At 33.7% G+C, this 18,046-nt stretch overlaps 2 protein-coding genes across 4 annotated transcripts in view; both read left to right on the top strand.

Annotated features, from left to right (window-relative positions):
* The window catches only part of LOC117113582 (sorting nexin-33-like), a 29,773-nt gene extending 18,824 nt beyond the window's left edge, over positions 1–10,949 (top strand). For 2 of the 3 annotated variants that reach the window (XM_033256965.1, XM_033256963.1), the window contains exons 7-15: positions 410–524; positions 853–983; positions 1,771–1,874; positions 2,403–2,506; positions 4,386–4,463; positions 5,229–5,249; positions 7,477–7,643; positions 8,603–8,717; positions 9,405–10,949. In XM_033256965.1, the coding sequence (XP_033112856.1) occupies positions 410–524; positions 853–983; positions 1,771–1,874; positions 2,403–2,506; positions 4,386–4,463; positions 5,229–5,249; positions 7,477–7,643; positions 8,603–8,717; positions 9,405–9,550 (981 nt within the window). In that variant the 3' untranslated portion in view covers positions 9,551–10,949. The remainder of the gene's footprint in view (positions 1–409; positions 525–852; positions 984–1,770; positions 1,875–2,402; positions 2,507–4,385; positions 4,464–5,228; positions 5,250–7,476; positions 7,644–8,602; positions 8,718–9,404) is intronic. The other variant, XM_033256966.1, reaches the window with a different exon arrangement.
* A 3,643-nt stretch (positions 10,950–14,592) lies between these two features.
* The window catches only part of LOC117113581 (intracellular protein transport protein USO1-like), a 22,183-nt gene continuing 18,729 nt past the window's right edge, over positions 14,593–18,046 (top strand). The window contains exons 1-2 of the mRNA XM_033256961.1: positions 14,593–15,039; positions 17,450–17,541. Of these exons, the coding sequence (XP_033112852.1) occupies positions 14,793–15,039; positions 17,450–17,541 (339 nt within the window). The 5' untranslated portion in view covers positions 14,593–14,792. The remainder of the gene's footprint in view (positions 15,040–17,449; positions 17,542–18,046) is intronic.

Raw genomic sequence — 18,046 nt, 5'->3', positions numbered from 1 at the left:
TTGTTATTGTTATTATTATTTTTATTTTATTTTATTGTTATTATTTTATTGTTATTTGCTTTTTCTCAGTTGGCCTATATTATTTGTCTGTAAAGCGCATAGGGGCAATGTGCAATATGCGCTATATAAATATAACATTATTATTAAAAATTAGTACTGCCACGCAATAGGGGGTGCCCAGTTAAAGTTTAATTAGAGTTTGCTCAAAACTCATCTTTTAAGGACACACACCTTTGTAGCGGTACTTTTCAACATAAGATTACGTTCTACCGAAACCATGAGAGTCGGACCTCTTACAGTTCTATACTCTTTACGTCTGTGCATATATATTTTCTGCCAATATCCCAGATGATTTACATATGAATAGTAAATTCATTGGTAAGCTTATGCATTGTCTGTACAATTTCAGAACACAGGAATTCAAGTTAGTAGAAGATACAAACATTTTGATTGGTTATATGAAAGACTTGTTGAAAAATTCATCACAATTTGTGTACCAGCCCTTCCAGATAAGCAAGTCACAGGTGAGTTGCCAGTTTATGATGATCTGGTAATGCAATGATGAAAAAGTAATGAAATGAGGGCTAAAATAAAATAATGAACAATTGATTCAATGGTGAACATGTGATGAAATGATCAGCAGATGATGGAAGGATGACAGATTACAAAGTGATCACTTGGTGATGAAATGACCGCTCTTTACACTATCTATCTTCAGCAAGTGATGAAATCACCAGGCTCAAAGACAGTCAAAATATATACAGCTGCTCTCTACATTATCTTCCTTGGCTTTTGGCTTCTACATCTTTCTCATTCTTGAATGACAAAACAATTGATTATTATTGCTTCTAGGACGATATGAGGAAACCTTTATAGAGAAGCGAATGGAGCAACTTCAGCGATGGATGTCAAGAATGACCAATCACCCTGTTATATCTCGCAGTGAAGTGTTCCAACATTTTGTCACGTGTACAGATGAGAAAGTAAGGTTTTTTTTTGTACAGTAGAACCTTATATTAATGACAGATATAATGTTTGGACCAACAAATGTGTCCCCTAGTATCCCCTTAGTAAGGTGTCCTTGACACATTCAAAAAACTTGAATATGATGGCTTAAGCCTGGTTCTCATGAGAGCCCTAGTATCCGGATCGGGAGCTAACCATTAGTGCTAACCTTTAGCACCTGTGTGAGAACGCCCGATCGGTTATCCGGATACCGCTAACGGTTAGCAAGCGCTATCGGTTAGCAAGTGAGCACGTTTCTATCATCAACCAATCACACATACACATTTACAATTTCCAGTTTCTTATTGGCCAGTGATTCGATCATTATATTCTTGGTATCTGGATCGGGATTTTCTTGTATGGACGCCTGGCAGCTAACGATTATCAGGATCTGGATCCTGCTAACAGCTAGCTACCGTGTGAGGACATAGCCGTAGACTCTTCTTTCTTTTGGTTTGACTTAATAACGAGTAAGAGAAAATGAATAATCCTTGCCGAGCCACAAAGCTCATAGGTCTTGGAGGTTATCACCAGTTTCAGGTAGCGTGAAAAAGTTGAGAATGAGATAATCCCCTCTGGGTGGGAACTAGTCCACCGCAGGTTACTCCCAGCAATTTACTGGTGGCCATTGATACAGCTGGGTAGACAGAAGCAATGTAGATAAAGTGCCTTGCTCAAGGACACAAGTGAAATGTGCATCAAAAGATTGAAACCCTGACTTCAAGGTTTGTGAACCCAAACCATTTTGCATAATTTCTGTTTCAGTTGTGGAAGGTTGGCAAGAGGAAAGCAGAGAAGGGGGACTTTGCAGGAGCAGCATTTTTCAGTTTGGTGCAAACACCCCAAAACCCCCTTGACCTAGCAGTTGTGTGAGTACATTCATCATGGTCATCACCATCACTATCGTCATTATCATCATCATCATCATCATCATCATTACCGCCATTATCTTCATCATAATCTTCATCTTCATCATTATCCTTATCATCAACATCTTTATTATCATTCTCAGTATCATCACCTTCATCATCATCCTGAGCTTCATCTTTAGTATTGTCATCATTATTACCATCATTATCAGCATCATCATTAACAACATCATAATAATCATTCTCATTTCTTTGATTTCAAAATCTTTAATGGATATTTAGCTTGTAAACTGCATTCCATTAATTGGTTTTGCTCTTAAGAATTATTAAGCTTCAAATATTTTCCCGCTGTAGGTAACCACTATCTAGTTTGTTGTCTACCAGAATAATTAGTAATGGAAAAATAAAAATGCTAGCATCACCTCATGTTTAATTGCTTGTACTCTCATGACTGTCAGAGGCATGCTTTACCACAAGTAAATTACAAATTAATTTAAATGCGTTCCATTTGTTTATATTTTTTCACAGAGAACAACATCATGATAATTTCCACAAATTCGTAAAAAGTATGGACGAAAGCCTAAAGCAGGTGACGTTATGCGTCCATGAACACTCCAAGAAACACATAGGACGTGAGTCAACATTAGTATTCTGATTTTAGTCTGTGACAACGTTAGTCCAGTCAAAAATCACCTTAACCATTGTATAAGATCCCACCTCAACAAAACTCAAACCGTAGGTCCTTTATATATTGGAAAGATCATATCTTTATGTTGCGTCATACAAAAAGTGGGATTTAAGGAAAAAAAGCAACTTTTGTAACCAAATTTTAGCTGCTTGTCACCGTTGATTGTTACCTTGAGAAATAATGTCACGAGGCTAAAATAACGATAGACCATTTGCGTCTCTACAAAACTTAGCTAAATGATATGTTCGCTAATGATTACCAGTTTCACAATGCATTTTGATACAGTATAAATACGTAAATATGATGATATATTTTAAATCATGCAAATCTCAGAAAAATCAAAAGAAAAACTATAAACAAGTGTGAGTTTAATAAATAATAAACATGACCTTCCATATAAAATAAACTACACCCTCGATTGGATCATTATATTTTTAACAAGCAAATTGAAGGTCTCAAGCGACTTGGTATAACAGTTTGTAAATGGGGTATAAAAATAAGTTTGTACGGTATAACGTCCGGTACTGACTAACGTAATTTATCGCACATGGACCTAGCATTTAGGCTACACATTCCATTTTATTTACAATCTAGATTGAAATCAGCGAAACTTATAAAAAGTTTGTATAGTCAAACTACCATTTTCCAATCCCTGATTTCCATTTGGCTTGAAGTGTTGGTGGCTATATTTTTGTGTTTTTTTTTTCCCCAATTATTTGATTCCATGAAGGTTTCACAATGATATCAAAACATTGCATCAAAAACTGTTTAGGCACGTTACACTTTTTTTTTGTAAAGACGTTTTTTTCTGGAACCTCGCTCAATCGTCGGTGGTCTCTTTATTTACTTAGGCAAGTAAATCCGGGCTGACCCAACTGTACTTGGCTGGCGAATCCAAAGCTTGCAGACGACATGATGCCTCGTCTGCCGGTAGTAGTTGTGGTCATCTACGACACTCTGCGCCGATGATGATGCGGTTCCATGGAAAATGACTTGTATGATTAAAAATATATTGTCATATTTACGTATTTACACTGTATCAAAATGGATTGTGATACTGGTAATTATTAGCAGATGTATCATTTAACTAATAGGTTTTGTAGAGACGCAAATGGTGTATCGTTATTTTAGCCTCATGACGTCACTTCTCGAGGTAAACAATCAATCGACGGTGACAACCGGCTAAAATCTGGTTATAAAATTTGCTTTTTTCTCTTGAATCCCACGACGCAACATCAAGATGTTATCTTTCCAATATATAAAGAACCTACAGTTTGAGTGTTGTTGAGGTAGGAGCTTATACCATGGTTAAGATGATTTTTGACTGGACTATGTTCCATGGTAGGGGACTTCTGTAGTATTGCAGTTGGCACAACATACAACATATGAGGTTCGGGCTCCAACCCTGTAAGTTGGGGGTTTGAGTGCTCACCATGAAAATCACTTGCGGTCTTTTGGAGTGGTCTTGGGTTGGGTCTCCACTTAGAGGTTAGCTTTGTGTTAAAAGATTGACAATTGTTATTTGGTTCTTTGAAAAATTGGTCTCGAATTAAAGGGCTCTCGGAATTTGAGGGGTCTCCAGTTGGAGGGTTCACTGTATTATATTGCAACATGATTTGTGATGATTCCCAGGGAGCTGAGAAAATTGCAGTTTGTGCTGGTTTGCTGTTTATGAAAAAATTAAAGATGAATACAAAATAAATTTTTGCAAGAAAAGTAAACAAATTAAATATTTTTTTTTTGCAAGAAAAGTAAATAAATTAAAATATTTTAATTAAATAAAATAACCAAAATGATATAATGTTTTCTCTGTAACTTCATAGCCTTCAAGCGTGAATATAATAAACTGGGAGCATCATTTTCATCACTAGCCGCATCTTTTGAACTCGACAATGGCCTTCGTAAGTACCGCCAAATATTCACTTTATTTGTTTTTAAACTTAAACCATGAAAAGCTTTTGATAATATAAGCAGCCAGCAAGGGTTCAAGGGGAAGCAGGACTCCCATTGGGGAACCTTTCCCCTCCATGTTTACTTGCCTACTTGGGTTGTTTATTAAAATAGATCTTGGAGGGCCTTGATGGAAAGCAGTACCATCACTGATCTGGGTTACCTCCTTAAAAAAGACTAAAGGCCTGTCCAGACTATCAAATGTTATTTGACAAAAAGTTGACATGCCTAAATATGGTCATGATGACATCACATCATGACCATATATAGGCACATCATGACTAAATATGGGCATACAACAGTGTTTTGATAGTGTAGACAGAGCATAATGATTTTTAAAAATCCATCAAATTGCTTATAGTTTACTGTGATTGCTAACAGTTATCTCGTTAAAATTCATGAATATTGATTATTTTTTCCAAGAACTTCTTTATATTTAACCTTGTACAGTATTTAGATTATTGTTATGGGTTTTTCTTAGGCTAACTTATGTAAATTTGTGTCTTATCCAGGTATTAAATTATACAAATACATTTGATATCTTGAGCTTTGAATAATTTGAATGCAATCTAGCTCTATTAATTTCATAAAAGTTGATAACACAACTTGATAATATTTACACTAATAATCCTTGCTTTTATAACAGGGTGAATAATTTTTAATGATTTAGTAGAAAAATGTCTTCTTGACTCTTTTTTTCTATCTACTTGTTTAAGATCCTGATGTATCAAAGGAAGGTATGCAATAATATCACTCAAAATCTACCATTCATCTATTATTAATTAATCTTAAAAATGTTAATCATTTTTCATTTATGCTACGGTTATTAATCCAATCGGTACTCTTGTTAACTTAAGTTCCCAACAGCGGGACTATCTTTTTATTTGCTGATTTTTTTATGTTGTTAGGCTGTTTTTCTGTCTGTGATAAGCTAAAACATTTTACAAAAATTAAATTCAATATTGAATTGCTTACTTTGTATAAGTATGTAAGTTTTTAGCTTTTGATTAAACAAGTATTTCTTCTGTAACAACAGATAACAATGCCAGCACTTTTGTATTCTTTGCGAAGGCCTATAACTTGGCTAGTGGTCAATTTGAGGATGTGCGTAGTAAAAATTGTCTTGACTGTTATTAGAATCTATTAGATACTCTTTCAACTTTTAAAAATGAGCAATTCAGTATTGATTTGAATTTTTGTTTTTCTAGGTTTTATCACCACATTATGGTATATCTTAATTTAATGTTAATTAAGGTTCTTACTCATGCTCATTAACATAATTAAATCTAGTCTATGGATCGTACAAATAATTTTTTTTGTTTCTTATATCTGTTATTAATAAATGTATTAATAAATATAATACTTTTGATGGAAGGAAAAGCTTCCATGAAAGAGTACCAAAACTATTCATCTGAATTTGTCTTATGACACTGTCACCATCATCAGCAAAAGCATTTCAATTGCCATCATCAATGCCATCATTATCATTATCATTATCATCATTATCATTATCATCACTATCATTATCATCATTATCATTATCATCATTATCATCATTATCATTATCGTCATTATCATCATTATCATCATTATTATTATCATCATTATCATTATCATCATTATCGTTTGTAAAATCAATGTTGATAAATAAGCAAGGCGAGTAAATATTGGCGTTCCACAAATGTGTATTCATAAATGAACCTGCACAGTGTGGTTTAGTGGGACCTTACTAACAATATTAAGACTCTTAAGGCTTAGCAGAAATTTCCTTTATCTATCAATTAGAGTTTATCAGCTAATGTATTTATGTAATATACTAACTCTATTTTATAAAACTAAATCTATAGATAGAATACCTGTGTAACTTAACCATTTAGCATGTAAAGTAAAAAGCCTTTAAGAACTTTCTTTTGATAATTCTCTTTAATTTCTTTTCTTTCTCTACCTTTCTCTTCTTTTTTTTTCTAAACTTGTGTTTGTTTCATCTCAATCCTAATTCTTACTTTATCTGTTAAACTGGGCACACACTACGCCAAGTTCGTCGGCTGACCCAAACGCATCATGACGAGGTACGCAACGGATAGTTTTCAATCACTATCTGCTTAGTTTGACATTGACAATCAACAGGCGCTGTCACGTCCTCAAGTATTCACATAGAGCAAACATAAATTTGTCGACCGATGCTTATATGACACAGCTTGTGGACAACTTATATTACTTGTCTTAACTGTCCTGGTTCCTATTTTATCTGCTCTGGTTCTTATATTATCTGTTCTTGTTTCTTATCTTTGTCTGTTCACTTCTAAAAGATGCATGTTTATATCAGGGAGATATAAAAATAATTTGTTTACCTCCCTGTTTATATCAACTTTCTAACAAATAATGGAAAGAGAAAACAAAAATTATTTGAAATATGTAAGTTTATTAATGTCATTTTGTTTCTTTCAGTTGTCTTATATTTTAATATAAACTACATTTAAATAGCATTGAAATACATTGCACATGTAAAAAGAGGTGTAGAAGTCTAAAATCTGTAAAATATGTTTGTAACAAAAGATGCTAATGTAATTACATATTGGAAGTTTGAATCTTCAGGTTTAAGAGTGTACTTTTTGGATATGCAAACCTCTTCCCCAGCTCAGGCAGATCAAGTACGGGTCCCCATTGGTCATGGCATACCAGACCCAAAAATGGATAATAAATGTTTTTTTATTATTATAATTTTTTTAATTATACATTCAAAAATATTAGAGAAAGCCTCAAAACAGCCCAAAATTTTTGTGCTAGGAATCAAGAGCTTCCCTTTGGATTTCTACCTGTGAACTTTTTTAGTCTCTGCTTGTCACCAGAATTGTCCTGACACCCCCCCCCCTCTTTTGGACAGCATAGCCCCTGAATTTCTGTATCTACTGTCACTTAACAAGTGAATGCTGATTAACTGTGTAACTCTTTCCTATGGTACAGAATCACAGAGACTAACTTCAGCCTTGAACCATACTGGAAAGACCTATAGTGAAATTGGCAATCTGTACTCAGAACAACCAAAACAAGATTTGTATCCTCTTGAAGACAGCATGAGGGAATATACCGGCATGCTAGCTTGCTTTCCTGATATGATCAGTTTCCATAAGGTGAATATGTTGATTAAATTGATTGTTATTCTTACTAGTTGTGTTTAAATCAAATGCAGTAGGAATGGCATCACCACTACAATAAGAACATCCTAATCATAAGGCTACTCCTCAAGTGTCTCCAAGTCTCCTGCAGGTAGTGGTAGTCTCCCAGAGGTCTGCACATTCCCCCGCATTCACTAGCAAGCAACCCCTCTGCAAATTAACCCATCACCAGTAAATTCAGAGTTTTCAATTCTACTATTTTGTCTCCCATTATATTAGCAGGCCTGCATATCATCACATGCAGCAAAATACAATTTTAACACTCTGCCCGCCAAACACGGTGATCTCTGAGCTTGGCGGACAAACATAGCGATCTCTGTGTTTCAGGTTTTTTTACACGGAATCCGATGGTGGGGTAATTACCGACAAGTACTAACAATTTGAACACTATATTCAGTCTGGACCGTAAATATTATATGTTTGTTTACATAGAGCATAGCGGTATTGGTGTACTTTCATAAAATCGCGATTATCTCAGCTTCGTTTTGTAAAATTGCGTAAATCTCCTAAAGCGAGTCATTTTCATTTTACTGCTACCGGTCACAGATTGTGACTGAAGCTGTAAGATTGTAAAGCTAAGATGTTTGAAGTTCTGATAGCATGCGCACTCAATGAGCTTTGGAAAAGTGTTAAAATTCGCTAAAATGTCTGGCGGTGGCTGATACTATTTTTTCAAACCCCTAGCGGTCAGAGTGTTAAACATGTTAAAGAAGTTCAATGAGCCAGATCTTGCAAAAGTGTTTTCTCCTTATTTGGAACCCCTATCACCTACTCTGTTACTTAATATCATATAATCCCTCCAATTATTTTTGATCGTATCCATTTTATAAATGCTTTCATAATTAGTTTACATTTTTATTTGACATAATTATATTGTAATATTAAAATGTTTGACTTTTTAAAACAATTTGCAGCACACCCTGGCAACCGAACGAGAATGTCAAAAGTCACAAGAGGATGGAAAAATTGATGGTCTTGAAGCAGAGCAGGTGCGAAGGCGAGCAGATGTTATATCATATTCTATGATGGGTAAGTATCTGGTTAAATCTAGGTTCCGTAGAAAAAAAAAATTTATATGTTGTAAAACTGATTTAAAACTGGGGGGGAAAGTTGGAAAAAGGGTGGTTATGTCCCATTTTTTAAATATTAAAAAATCTGTATCTCATTAACCATTCCCAAACTTTTCGTCAAACACCCTTTTTTGTCTTAGAAAAGTCAGTTGTACAATATACAATATATTTAAAAAAAGAAATATTTATGAAAATTATTGAAATGTCAAGACATTCAAATCTACTGTATGTGTTACAAAGTAGGAACTTTAAATATTCAATAAAAAATGTAAATAAACCTCAGAATGAATGAGTTACATTAGGTTGTTATTGGGCATTTTTTTGCCCATGTGTATATGACTACAGTATCTAAATGTTAATGTGTCATGCCATACACATTTATGCTTGTTTTTATGTACATCTCTCCAATATGTAAATTGGATTTTCTAGGGTCTATTTCGTGAATACAGTACTTACCTGGATGACCTGATATTAAGCCAGAGCCTCCGAATTTGGGGCTTGCCGCCTCTGACTAAGCCGTTTCTTTGCACCCCGGCGTTAGAGACTTGAAACACATTTGATAGTTTTAGTTTCTAAAGAGCTGTTAAACGATATCTATAAATTTTCATTTCTTACCAAATGATAATAAATTTTAATTTCTTTTCAGCCGAAATGAACCATTTCCATCAAGAAAGAGTAAAGGACTACAAAGAAATGATGCAGCGGTACCTACAGGAACAGATCAAATTTTATGAAACAATTACCAATAAACTCCAAGAGAACCTAGCAATGTACGGAGACATTAATACCTAACTGGTTGCCAGGTTATTCCCAGATTTGTACATGTACATGGAATACAGATACTGATGATTTTGAACACTTCTATCTACTAAATCATGACGTTTGTAATTTCTAGGAGAGATGCATTTACGCTCAGAAGATTAAGAATAGAATACCACCAAACCGAACTGCAAGAATACGCAGAGTTAACACACTCAGAAACTCACTAGCCCTAGTAATAAGCTGTTAGCCTACAGTAGGTTAAGGATGAAACAAAAACACCAAAAACATGTGTTATTCCTTAATTTACTACACACACAATGCACACAGGGCAGTTGAATGTGTGGCTACAATAGTGATTATCGAGAAAGTTATGTCTCTTAATTTTTGTTAGCTAAGGAAAAATCAATAAGAACATAATTGAATTCTACGTGTCACCTATGATGCACTGTGGTTAACAAAGTGTGAAGAAATTATGCAATCAGGGTATCTTGTATTCCCTATGAAAAAAATAGGCCTTGAGTAATTTTAATCAAAAGAGGAAGCCTGCTTGTCAAATTAACAGTTACCCATGCCAGACTTAAATTGTATTAACATACATACAAATGTCTTTAGAGGGACTGCAAATTTGCATAATTTTATACATGCTTTGTACCAAAAACTAAACTATATGGGGCAGTTTTCAAACATTCAGGATTTTCAATGTTACTAAAGTATTCATAAGATATGCTAGGTAATACCTATTATATGACTGCAGTATTCACCTTACATCAGTTAGTAAAATTAGGCTTTATATATTAGTTTTAATAGTTGCACTGATATTTTTTTTTTATTTGATCATAAATTATGCCAATCACAGAATTGAAACAACTTTTTAAAGAGCTGATATTCTTAGTATATATTTATAGGAATTTATCAATTTTTGAAATGTTTGGACATCTGAATTTGAATTCCTTGAAAGCCAAGATAACTTCCTCTATAAAACTATAAATATTTTCGATTTCATTTTTTAAATCAAAGTAGAAGAAAAAAAAAGAAAGTTGTATTTCTGGAAAGATTTAATCAGATAAATTTCTGAAAGACCGTTGGTCATGTAAATAAAGAATGATTCTGTACAGAAATGCATTTTACAATATGTTTTGTATATACATTTTGGAAGCTGTTGTCAAAGTAATATATTGTATAAGAATATCCAAATTTTGCCTTTGACTATTACTGTATCTCTAGTATACAACATGCCAATACTATATTTGATATTATTATTAACAATATTGTTATTACTGGATTATTAATATTGGGATTATTATTAATATTATTATTGTTTATTAGATAATTAATATATATTTATTCTTTTTATTATTAATTTTGTTATTAATTCTGTATTATTATTTAGTATTTTAATTTCACAAAGATTAAAAGTACTGAAAAGCCATGTTCACTTATAGTGCTGAAATAGATTATTCTATATAACATATTATGACAGACTATATTACCTCAGAAGAATTTGCATTTGTTATAGGAATACAGATCTGTCTCTAATAAAAACCAACAAATTAAAACTACCTAAAAATAAAGACCACTTTTATGTGGCCCCTGAATTAACAAATATCTTTTACCTTTAATAATCAAAGCCCATTAGAAACCCTAGTCTGAAAAGTGTTCATTAATTGGAGGAATACCTGTTTTATGAGACATCGTAATATATAAGCTTGGTTCACATCGGTTATTGTCGACATAAGTAGATAAACTATTGAACAGTGCTACACTCCTAATTGCGTTCGATGGTCCGATTATGTCGAGATACCTTGCTGGACCAACTACGCTCACGAGAGCGGCGGTTGTGATCCCGGTGTGACCAAGATCACGCATTCGTACAGCCATTTGCTCATGAATGGTAGCTTTTTGTCTGTACATTTTATCTTCCACCTTTTCACATACGTTCTTTCCAAATGTCAATAAGATAGAATTCTTCTTCATAAGTCCAACAATGTCGCTTTTGGCGTACTTTCTCGGTCATAATTGATATAAAGATCTAAGCTAGGCCTACACTGAAAAACCTTCTCTCTCGAACGATCAAAATAAACAAACAAGCAAGCTTGCTAAGGGTCAACCGGCTTCGTTGTGATTGGTGTATTCGTGACCTGAGGCCACCCGTGGTGCGTTATCAACTCGACGATGACTGGATTTACAAGTTAGTCGAGCTAACAGTCATCGTCGAGTTATGAACTTTATCTCGCCGTAATTGACCGTTCACGTCGAAACTATTGTCGACATCAAGTAGATAATCTAGTCGACATAGTTCGATGTGAACGAGGCTATAGTGTACCCACGTGTATTTGTATAAGAGATCACACGCCACAATGCTATTCTCTTTGAAAGGTGCCGGATGCATGCTGATGGCTCTGTATAAAATAATAGGCATGTTACCAAGTTATTGACGTTTTTTCAGTAACCCATCTAGGGTGAAGAGTTAGGGGAATATTTTGATGAGAACATTTTCAAATTTTTTTTTTCTACAGTATAATTAAAATTGGTTCTGAAGCTTTTTGTCTCCTTAAATAATACAGGTACACTAAATTATATTGTTATTGATATTCATGGTTATCATCATCATCATCGTCGTCGTCATCATTATCATCAGCACCATCACCATCAGCTTGCTACTGAATAAGGTGAAATTTTTAGGAGTGTCCCAATAGTTATAGGATACCGTGGGTATTGATATTACCGTAATATATGTATGTATACTGTGTTTTGCTATTACAGTAGTCAAAACACTCTACAATTGCAATTAGTCCTTTTTAATTTTAATCCACTGTGTCGTATTATTATTAGTATTAATTTATTGTTAATATTATTTATATAAGAATCATTTTTTTTATTTGACAATTGTTCTAATATATGTTGTATTATTATTTGATGTTTCAGATTATGGTTACTGCCTTATATATCTATATTATGAAAAAGTGTCAAAACCAATCTAATGCTAATCTAAAGCTAATGGCACAATGGTAAGGCATTTGCTATTCAGGTTCAATTCATAAACTGGTCACTTTGTGTCATTGGACGAAGGAAATTTATCTTTATTTATCTCCATTATCAGCCATTAATATACATGTTTTTTATTATGGGATGTGATTATTGTGGATTATTATTGAATGTATTGGCCTGGGCTGAGTGTACTGTTACATGGCAAAGAATATACTATGTAGAGGTGCAGGAGTGTACTTGTTTATGTATTCCAGTTTCCAATGACCAATGATGATAAAACTTGGTATTACAGCAAACATAGTACAATTATTGACTGGAAAATCAAATATATCAAAGCAGAACATTATTACTATTACCGTATTATTATTATTATTATTATTATTATTATTATTATTATTATTATTATTATTATTATTATTATTATTATTATTATCATCAATATTATTATCATCAATATTATTATTATTATTATTATTATTATTATTATTATTATTATTATTATTATTATTATTATTATTATTATTATTTATCTTTCTTGACAAAATGTTTTGAAAGTTCAAAAAAGCCTACCAGAAACAAGTTCTTCAGACATAGGTTACTTTCCAAGTACCAATCTATTTTATCGTACTATGAATATTCATATGCAGATGTTATTGTCATTATATAATTTCAATACCATAGAAGATGCTACCAAAGGTTGTAGTTACTATTGCGATCCCCCGCCACAAAATGAGTCATGCTGCATCTCCCGTCAAATTGAGATGAGAAACAAAATGTGTTGGCACCTGAATTTTTTTTTGCTGAGCGTTTGTTCAGTACAGTAGTTCCTTTGCTATATTATATGTATTGAGATTTTAAATAATTATAAGTACTATACCCTTGCCTGTTTTATCTTTATATATAAGGTATGCCTATACAATGTCCTGTGCTGTTTACCAAGAAAGTGCTAAGGTACTTTAATAATTAAAACAATAATACACACTGTTGTATAAATATTTGAAGTGATAACAAGTTAATGTTCCAGTAAAAACATTAAAATAATACTAACAGTACAACAATTTTAATGATAACAATAAATTAATAATGGTGACAGTTGATGCATATTGTGGTCTCTGATACAACAGCAGGGCTAATTTTGTTGCGGGTGGTCACATTTTGTCTGTAGAGTCGTACTTTTTCTTTTACTTTAATTATTGAATATTAATATTGTATAAAATGTCATGGTAATGTCCGAAATAATGAAGGATTTTGGTACTTGTGTATTAGTAAGAAACATAAAGAAATCAAAGATAATTTTATTGTCCACACTATGATATTCAAATAAACTAATCACCTGATTATATGATTATTTCAGTGTATAACTGTCTTGTCATTTCAACTGTTTTGTCTTAATTAGTTGTTTGTTTTAACTGTAATTCTTTGTTTCATTATCTTTTTAATAATCTAAGTAATTAAGATACAGAACTGATATGTTCAAAATGGTTTTAACAGGTAACAAAGAGGCAACACTTTCAGATTGACATTAAAGATGTAGTTTATTCACCATGAGGCTGGCAGTTGGTGCGTGCTCAGTTAATATGTGGTTCATCAGTATGTAAACTACAAAATCAAAATTAAGATGAATAGAAAACAATGTATGCATGGTTTTATCTGTAATCGTTTTAATTGTTTTGATAAATTGTCTATGATTTTTTACATTACAAAAAGTACCTAATATATAGGCCTAATCAAAATATTTAAAACAATATCAATCAAAATAATGTTTTGACTTGATTGTTCTTGGTGGCGCCCTTTTGTTTGTCAAGAGACAAAGATTTTCACCAGACTGAATTGCTATGAATATTAATATTCATGAGTGATGGTGATATTTATGATGACGTAGCATGTCTTTTCCAATAATTACAGGATTTTCGGCAAGGGGAAACTGTTATATACTCTTTGGGAAAAGCCTTTCTGAATGTCATTTTACTTATGGTAATGGTAATTTATGTCAAGAAACGGTCATTCCTTTAAACCTCGCGTAAATATTTGCAGCGCCATTGCATCTTATGAATATTAATATCCATAGCAATCCAGACTGGTGTAAAAAGTTTCTACCACAACCGCGACGACGCGAGTACAAAGCACGGCGGATGAGGAACTTTTGTTGTTGATGGACGGACATGCGAATTGGTTTAATCATCACCCACTTGTTTTGTGTTGCTGAGGTGACAGTGTCACATTTTTGTAAATTAGCTCTGAGATATTTTTAAAATATAGCATTAGTTTCTGCATTCTTTACTAGATGAAGTGCGAATTGTGCAAAGCAGAAGTAGGTAATGAATTAGAACTTCAGCAGCATTATTTAGATGAATGTCCTGGCATGACCTCAAATCCAGGCCGCCTAACCAGAGAGCATGGACTGGAAGAGCTGGACATGGCCCTGCAGACTGGTTCAAGAGGTGCCTCAGAAACTATGGTAGATTCAGGGGATTTTACTCAGTACAGTAGTGGTCGCAGCCTTGCAATTGGGGGAGAATACAAGGAGAAAGGTAATGCGTAGTGAAGAATGGTGAATTATATTATTATTAAACATTTTAGACGTTCTATTGCAGTTAAAAAAGGCTAGGCCCGGAAGGCCTAGACTAGGCCTATTTAGCTTCATTTAGCCTCCTAGGCCTACTACCATTACTAGGCCTAGGGCATGACGATGGTGTGCTGGCTCCCTCGGTGAACTGAATTGTATTAAAGGCAAGACTGTAGATCAGTGTGGGGTTAAAAAAGGCCAATGATTGAGGCTCCATTGAGGCCTAATCCTTTCCCACTACTAGTTAGTATCATCAAATTCCAAAAAGTGAGTTAAGCAGTCTACTGGACTGCCTAGTAGCTATGCTTAAGCTCGGTTTCCATAGAATCGCTCACCCTATCAGTGACATTCGCCAACAGTTGTTGGGAATGTTGAACCTGGTACACTTTTGCTGATTGCATTGCAGAGGAATCTGGGTGTCTTTCCAATTGCGTCAGGGTAGCTAGCAATGCACCCTGATTCGTCTGCAACATCGGCAAGGTTGAACCAGGTTCAACCTTCCCGACAACTGCCGGCGACTGTTGCCGATAGGGTGAGTGGTTCTATGCAAACAGAGCTTTAGGTAGGTCTTAGCAGGTAGAGTCTGAAAAATGCTAAACTTTATGTCACTAACCATAATGAATTCGATCCAACTCGGCCACAAGTCAACTCGGCCACAGTCAACTCGGCCACAAGTCAACTCGGCCACAAGTCAACTCGGCCACAAGTTAACTCGGCCACAAGTCAACTCGGCCACAAAAAGTGTTGACTTGTGGCCGAGTTGACTTGTGGCCGAGTAGAACGTAGCCAATTTTTTTGTGGCCGAGTTGACTTGTGGCCGAGTTGACTTGTGGCCGAGTAGAACGTAGCCAATTTTTTTGTGGCCGAGTTGACTTGTGGCCGAGTTGACTTGTGGCCGAGTAGAACGTAGCCAATTTTTTTGTGGCCGAGTTGACTTGTGGCCCGAAATTTTTGTGGCCGAGTTGATTTGTGGCCGAGTTGACTTGTGGCCGAGTTGACTTGTGGCCGAGTTGACTTGTGGCCGAGTTGACTGTGGCCGAGTTGACTTGTGGCCGAGTTGACCTGCACCCACCATAATAATAGGTAAAATAGATGCAAGAAGTGTATGTAATTAAATCAGATACTTAGTAGGCCTGTGTATTTTTGCAAAATTGGACTTGTTATACAAAGCCCAATAGGGACACTGTTGTACAAAGCAGCAGCCCTGCGCATTTTGTTGTCGCCGTGATGGATTTTAAAATTTAAAAAAAAAATTGGGAAAAAAAAGAAAATTATACTCAAATTTTGAATCTAAGCGTGCCGTTTCCAACCACCTAGAGGTGCCATATTAAATCATAAATTTTCTTACCTCAGCTCCAACAATGGTGGGGCTGAGGTAGTATAAACCCTCCATCTGTGAAAGTCCCTCTCTGCACCCCCTCTATTTTAAATTCCTAGGTCCACCACTGTGTCATGTGAGTTAAATGCATACAGCGTAGAATATTAAACATGATTAATATTCTCATGATGACCTAAGATTTTCCCTGACCGTAAATCTTGTCAGGCTACTTTGTAAGACACTATCCCATGCTGTAACATGTTCATATACAATGCTTTATCCCTAAACATGCTTTGAAATGCGTACATAAATTATTCATTTTATCAAATATTTTAACATCAAGGATAGATTGTGTCAAAAGTTAAAACATGAAAAATAAAAAATGTTTGTGCTGGAACCCTTTGCAAGACATATGTATTGAATCTACACAAGTCAAAGTTTAAATAATACATCATCAATCAAGAAGAACTTTCAAAATAATAGGCAGATTGAGTACAAAAGGCTTAGAAAACCTGGTTGTAAAGGCACGGTATCATTACCCAAAACACGTTCTCAATGTAATATGATCCTATTTAGAAAATTGTACATTTGCATTACGTTGTTTTGTACTTGTTACTTAAAAAATTGACCCCCTTGGAAGGATTGTCATAGAATAAGCATTTAACATAAGTACTGTAGTGCACAGCCAGATATAGTTTATCGGGATATATTGTTGATACCTCCAATTGCCACATGAAAAATTGAAAAAGATATATCTTCATCACTGTCATCGCTCTTATTATATTTAAAATTATAATATAAAATTATTGAAAAATAAATAATAATAATAAGTAAATAATAATAATGATTAAAATTATTTATATTTATAATTTCTGTTGCAGTCTTGTTACTGTTGTAACTTACAAAAACATAATTAAAATAAGCTTAACCAACATACTTTCTTTCTTTAAGTTTAATTAGATTTCATATCTTTACTTTCAATACAATTTACTTTTTAACTATTTCCTCCATGATTAAATATTAATTTATTTTCAAGTGTCTCTACTCTTGTTTATAGAATCTGATGGAATGGCAAATATTGTTTTCCGTTGGTATAAGACCATCCCAGTGAGCAGCGATGAAATACACCTGCTAACGTCATATGGAAAGGTAAAGATGTAGAACAAATAATAATATTTTTCTAAATTAATATAATATTAGTTATTTTCATCCGAAAATATTTTATAACATACACTCATTTTATCTTGAAAAAAATTAAAGTTTAATATTGCAATGTTTATTACGGTTCTTAAAAAAAAATTTTTAATTACTTTTATTAAATTTGAATTTTGCAACATTTATTACAGTTCTTAAAAAAAAAACCGATTTTAATTACTTTTATTAAATTATTAAATTTGAATCAATGTTTATTACGGTATGATTGTGCATTGATGGACAGCAAATGTTTTTTAAATATGTTTATCATAATTAGGATTCTGACTAGAAATTGCAAATTGCAAATGAAGTGCTGCGAAGTACAACTGCATATAAATGTTAAGTACAACTGCATATAAATGTTCTTCGAACAAAATTATTTATGCGAGTCAAGTGAAAATAATGAATAATAAAACTATAACAAATAATATGAGACACGACCCATTGTCTATATTAGAAC

This window comes from Anneissia japonica, unplaced genomic scaffold (genome assembly GCF_011630105.1).
Source record: "Anneissia japonica isolate Jap-2015-1 unplaced genomic scaffold, ASM1163010v1 scaffold287748_len1686314_cov196, whole genome shotgun sequence".
Taxonomy (NCBI): Eukaryota; Metazoa; Echinodermata; class Crinoidea; order Comatulida; family Comatulidae; genus Anneissia; species Anneissia japonica.
The sequence above is the reverse complement of the archived record's forward strand: the minus strand, read 5'-3'. Positions and strand labels throughout refer to the sequence as shown.